This window comes from Alosa alosa, chromosome 17 (assembly GCF_017589495.1).
Source record: "Alosa alosa isolate M-15738 ecotype Scorff River chromosome 17, AALO_Geno_1.1, whole genome shotgun sequence".
Lineage (NCBI taxonomy): Eukaryota > Metazoa > Chordata > Actinopteri > Clupeiformes > Clupeidae > Alosa > Alosa alosa.
Window position 1 is genome coordinate 355,342 of NC_063205.1, and position 6,597 is coordinate 361,938.

The following is a 6,597-nucleotide window of genomic DNA, read 5'->3' on the forward strand; positions in this document are numbered from 1 at the left end:
TGACTCCTTATAACCTTTACAAAAATTAGCAAATCCCCAAAAAATTCCCACAAAGGTTCAAATCTGAATATAATGAACCTGACTAAGTAGGCGGCAGGGGGATCCATCTCTTGCATAATAATTTAAAAAGAAGCCTACTTCAGGCTACTTAAATAAATAATTTCAAGTTTTTTGCCTGAAATTGCACTGTGCCTATTTACAAGGGCATTGTTCCCACCTCTTCTGGGGCCTACCATCAAATAGAAAGCTGAGAACCTCTAGTTTTCGTAGGAAACAGTCAAAATAAATGTGTGATGTACTCACAAAGAGTTACAGAGGCTAGAATATAGTTTTTTCTTTCTGCCGGATTATAAGCATCTCTGAACTGACCACATTTCAGCCCTCTAGGTCACTTGATATGACTTAGAAACACAACTAAGCCCCAGCACCAGGTCTTGTGAAGTAGATCAATATAGAATGAAAATATGAGTGCTTTAGACTATTATTTGCCAAGGTATGCTCATGCGTTTTGTAAAATGCCTATGGAAACTCCTCATAGGACTTTTTGTTATCCAAAATGCATACTGACAATCAAATGCTTACTGCACATGAACCCCTTTGTGTAGAAGCATAATCCTGGTCTCAAATGAAAGATAAGCATACAATTATCTATCCAACTTCTAATTATATGATGAAGGTGTGTTGCTGACATCTTTTATGCAAATATAGATAACTTTTAGCAAATTAGAAAGCGTAGGAAGTCTAATCTGGGACTGCAATTCGCCCTAATGACTCCAACTACCAGAATCCTTTGCTTGTACTCGTTCCACCATTCATATCCGTTCGTGTCACGTCAGTGCTGGGAAAAAAGGACTTGTAATTGCAGCGATGTCAGTTCAGGTTGTGGCAACGAAAATGGCCGAGGTCGAATTAAAAGACGTCCCAAGCAAAGACTTGTCTCCTATCTCGCCCCTCGCATCTAAGTCGGACGAGAAAGACGGCACCAAAACCGAGCCCTGTGCGGCTGTGTCCTCGGCTACGTCTCCAACCGCGGAGCCCACTGTGAGGGCAGACTCAAGCCCGAACCCCACGAAGATGCCGCAGGCTTCAGCAATGAAGCGTCCTGACCAGCAACAAAACGGTGGCGAGGCTTTTGTGAACCAAGACGGTACTGTTGCTGAAGCCCCGAGGATGAAAAAGGTAATGGGTGGTTTTGTTGTGTAATTCACTATCCTTGTTGTCTTGTGCGAGAGACGTGTACGGATTTGAGCTAGCTAGCTAATAGTTAGCTCTTCTCCGGCATTGTGTGACGATGCTCGTATTCCATAAGCCAACGTTAGCTAGCGTGCTATGTATAGGAATACGTTACGGGCATGGAGTTCAGTTTGATACTTCCATGGAGCAAGGGTGACACGTTGGGTGATAGTTTTGGCTGATAGTTGTTTCTTTAATATCATTCCACGTACTCCAACGTGTACTTGTCTTGATGTCATCCCTGTATTTTGGGTGCACTGCGCTGTCGTGGCGTTGCAGATGCACGTAACGTTGCTACCACGGTCAAAGTATTGTGTGGTGTCCGGATTGAGGTCTTGCGTTAACTATGACACGACATCACCCAGCATTAGTGAATGTGAATAAACTCGAATGTACATTGTAGTGCGCACAACTTGTTTCGTGTCTCCAGAATATGAAATGAAGAGAGAGAGAGAGCCGAGGTTTAACTTGTGTTTGTGTTGATCACGTCATCTTCGTTTGTGGGGAATTGCTGAGTTTTGAAGAACAGTTACCATGCAGCGGACGATGAAAGTGGTGTGTTGTTCCAGCCCTGGCAGTCGCATCCTGATGGTCCGGATATGTAAGCCAGTGCTTTCACGCATGATCTCCCGGTTGTCGCCGAGTTATCAGTGTGTGGTATATTGGGCTACCATGTCGCACCCTACACCACACGAGGGAAAGACCGTTCGTTCCGGATTGGGTGGAAATAAGGAAATCTGTTTACAAACAACAGTTGCTTTGGTGCACTGCCCACACTAACTTCTTAAACAAGAACTCCTTTCAGTATGCTGACGAAAACACCATCATCTTAAACATACACTATATTATAATAATAATAATAATAATAATAACAATAACAATATGCACAATAATAACAGTAATAAGTGGTAGTAGTAGAAGTATAAAAGGAAGATCGCAGTACAGTGTGAGTTGGCTAAAAGTTGTCTTTTAGAGACATTTTTCAAATTCTCCATGACCGTGTGTGCGCCTCAACTTACAGTCACCAAATGGGGTTAGTGGTTAGCTAGTTGCCACTCAGCACTGCATTGTGGTGTTTTAACTATCTTTTCAACACTCTCTATGTTGTGTTAACACTGTTCAACTCTGTTGTGTTAACACTGTTCAACTCTGTTGTGTTACCAGTCTGTTCAACACTATGTTGTGTTACCAGTCTGTTCAACACTGTTGTGTTACCAGTCTGTTCAACACTGTTGTGTTACCAGTCTGTTCAACTCTGTTGTGTTAACTCTCTGTTCACGACTCTCTGCATTGTGTTAACACTCTGTTCAAAAGTCTCTGTTGTTAATTATCTGCTCAGAGTGCTTCTGCTTGCTCAGTAATTATTACTCTCACTCGTCTAGCTGTTAACTGCACACGCAAGGGTCCTCATGTTCACTGATGGTACATTAAATCTTGTGTGTGTGTGTGTGTGTGTGTCGTAGTCCAGAAGATTGTGTTGTGATAAAGGCTGAGGCATTTGATTGTAGATTACAGGGAGATTTTTATTGTTGTGCTAATAAAGCAGAATAAAGCCGCACACACACACACACACACACACACACACACACACACCACAATATCAACATTGACCCCCCACACAGTAATTTTCCATGTTGTACTATTTAAATTGGATGAAATCCTTTCATTGTAGAGCTATGTGCACCTTTGCACAGTCTCTCATTGTCTCTCTGTCTCAACGGACATGCATGCATGTTTAAAGAAAACATTATTGGCATCATAACCCCGCTACATAGATTTGTTCAAAACTGTTGCAACAAAACTCTGCAACACCCCAGGACTGCTTGTCCTTTCGGAATAAAGGTTTAATACAGGTGTGTACCGAACATACCCTCTGCAGGTTTAATACAGGTGTGTACCGAACTTTCCCTTCTGCAGGTTTAATACAGGTGTGTACCGAACATACCCTCTGAAATGTTCAGCAGTTATCAACGGAAGGCTTTTTTGCTTGTGGACCATTTTTCAATGTCCCCACCACATGTCACTTTAGTCATGAGCACCATTTCCAAATGCTCTTCCTGATGCTCCTCAGCAGAATTGTCAGTGTATGGTAGGCACCAGTACCTACAGGCTTACGGTACTGGAACTTAACCGCAAAAACAAAGTACACATGACGCGTGTTTTTTGTGTACCGTAACACCCCTAGTGAGGGCGTGTGTGTGAGTTAAATGAGTTCAGTTCCTGGGTGTGAGACATGATTCAGTGTTTCCCATAGAACTGAATTATATTTGTGGGGGTAGGTTTGCAGAATTAACTTGAATTCAACAGTTTTTAACAAATTAGCGTAGCGTGGTTATGATGAACCAGATTTAAGCACAATTTAGAACAACCTGGAAAATCATTGTGTGGTGGTTAATGTTGATATTGTGGTGGGCCGCCACAAATAAGTCAATGTATGGAAACACTGGTGTGTGTGTGTGTGAGAAACACTGCGATTTATGGTGCATGGAGCAAAGGCAGACGTGACCGCACACTGAGATTAGTGGATAAAAAGTCCAGTGAATGAAAATGGATTTAGTCTGGTGTGCGTGTGTTTGTGTGTGCATGTGCTTGAATAAAAATGGATTTAAAAACGGAGGACGTCAAAGCACATCTAATATCTAATGGCAACTAGCCCACAAATGAAACGGCAAAACTTCTGTGACTGTTTGCTTTTAGTGGTGACCGTGGGTCATGGGTCATGCTTGGGGTTGATGTGGTCTGTGGTATGAGACAGGGGTGATAAGAGATGGAGTCTGACTGGGGTGATGGTGATTGAAGACCAGGGATGGTCCAAATAAAGGGAACCGCAGTAGTCCAGTCTAACCCCAACATAATATGTCACATTTGTGTGTGAGTGTGTGTGAGAGTGTGTGAGAGACATGAAGTAAACCTGGCAGGAATTTACAGTTGTCCAGTTATGAAGTCTAACCAGCCCTAACTAGAGCCCGACCGATAAAGGATTTTGAAGGCCGATACCGATACAAATATTTGTTGATTTAAAAATCCGATATCCCTAACATTAGTTATTTCTAGTTATTTAGAGTAGTTAGAGTATTGACTAAAATAATATGATGATGCATTTTAAAAACAAACTTGTTTATTTTTAAATAATATTGTCACAGAGGAACATCGAAATATATTAAAGTTCTGATAAATAAAATGTATAAAAATAGAAACTTAAGATATGAAACTTAGTCTTTTGAACAAAAACACGATAACAACAACAATCAAATCAAAGTTACCAGTATTAAAAGACTTGGTAAGCTTCATAAATAAAACTTTGAACTAAGACTTAATAATTACAAAAAATAATGATGACATTATTACTATCATCATTTGTATTATCATTAAACAAGATAAAGGTCACTCTTAAATGTTTGAGTGTGCGTGTGTAATAATTAGTCCCTACTGCCTTATAAGCTACCTTATAATTACAATGTCAGCTTGCTTATCCCTTTACCTGCACTTTTAAAATTATTTCCATCAAGCTACATCAAACCATTTTCAATCATCAGTTGCTGCCTGCCTTCTAAAACCTACTATTTAGTGATCTAAATCCATTATGTAACCCGTTAATGCTGCGGCTGAACGACAGTATGAAACGCACACTTGGCGTCATTGGATTTCACACACGTGTAAAAGAAAAGCTAACTTTTATGCACAAGCTACATTTGATACTTTTTCTCTAGGCCCAAATGTTCACTCCTCGCACGTCTAACTTACATTTTACAATGCGGGGACTGTAACTACAGATATACTAGTTATAAATACAGTAATCATTACTTTATTTAGGCAGAACAAGTTCGTTGTGGTTTCCAAGCTCATTAATGTAAACGTTAGCGGTCTTCCACTGATATTCATGGCATTAGCTAGCTTTGTGGTTAGCTAGTCTATGATGAGCCATAATTTAGCAATGGATAACGTCATACTGCAAATTGTAAAACATACGGCTTTCAAAATAACAGGCGGGGAGAGATGATCGTCTCACTGCTATAACTGTCACGCTATTAAAGAAATACATCTTCAGTCACATTGTCAAAAGTTAAAAGGACAGACAGTCAATTACACTGTAACAACGTAACATAATTACTAGCTAATTCCGCATCACTCTCGGCTTATTTACCAGCAGCAAAACTGGACATTGTTTTCAAGAATTTGGTCATGCTTATTTGAGTTAAAAGAACTGATGGGGATGTTCTTTTAATTGTTATTCAAGCAATGTATGTCTCGTGACCAAATCACCATGAACACACTTAACTGATGATCTCACTCGCGGATAACTGGTTCTCTCTGCCCGACTCTGGCTGGATCAGCAGGCTGCAGGATGTGTGGGTTATACACGAGTGTTGCCAGCAGGGATGGTGTAGAGCAGTGTTTCGCAGACTTTTTTTCTGGGGACCCACTTTTTAAAAAAAACAGACCATCGCGACCCATTTCACTTCAAATCTACCCTGCAACCACCAATATTGTTTTAGGCCACAGGTTCTCCAACTTTTCTATGCCTTCCCCAACCATACATTGCTGGATCTCTATAGATAAATCCTGCTTTGAACATGGTTGTGTTGAGCACCGTCAGCGTGAAAAGTTGGAAATGACTACTGAAAAGATACGTTTTAATGCGCATCCGAGTTTGGGGAAATTCTGCGTTTTGCGCCAGGTCGTCATTCGTCAGCATAGTAAGCTGTTCCTGTATTTCTAAAAAAAATGTTGTAGGCTACGTTGCTTTGCAGACAAATGGATCCATAACATTGTGGACGTCAATTCCGATGTAAACAGCAAATAACTCAAGTCGTTATATTGTATTGTTGTATTATATTATATTGCAGTGGTCGCCAACCTGTAGATCTTTAGGACTTGCCCAGTAGATCCCGAGAATAACAGGAAAAATAAAAACGGTCACCAAATTCTTGCATGGTCGCCAACGTTTACAGGGCCTAAAAATCAGCGCGGGATTGCGGGTGTAGCGCATGATTTATTCAAAACCTGCAACTCTAGCCATCATAATGCGAGAAATTCCTGCACATATTTTACAGTGCTGTCTGATAACGTTAATCTAATAATGCGACAATTCCTTATTTTTACACTGTGCGATAGCGTTAATCTAATAATGGAGCAATTCCTGCACATATTTTACAGTGCTGTCTGATAACGTTAATCTAATAATGGAGCAATTCCTGCACATATTTTACAGCGCTGTCTGATAACGTTAATCTAATAATGGAGCAATTCCTGCACATATTTTACAGCGCTGTCTGATAACCTTAATCTCATAATGGAGAAATTCCTGCACATATTTTACAGCGCTGTCTGATAACCTTAATCTAATAATGGAGAAATTCCTGC

General features: G+C 40.5%; 1 protein-coding gene across 5 annotated transcripts in view; it reads left to right on the forward strand.

The window, feature by feature from the left end:
• Positions 1–809: 809 nt before the first annotated feature.
• ahcyl2b (adenosylhomocysteinase like 2b) overlaps positions 810–6,597 on the forward strand; it is a 74,321-nt gene continuing 68,533 nt past the window's right edge. For all 5 annotated transcript variants that reach the window (XM_048267869.1, XM_048267870.1, XM_048267871.1 and 2 more), the window contains exon 1: positions 810–1,179. In XM_048267869.1, coding sequence (XP_048123826.1) covers positions 868–1,179 — 312 coding nt within the window. In that variant the 5' untranslated portion in view covers positions 810–867. The remainder of the gene's footprint in view (positions 1,180–6,597) is intronic.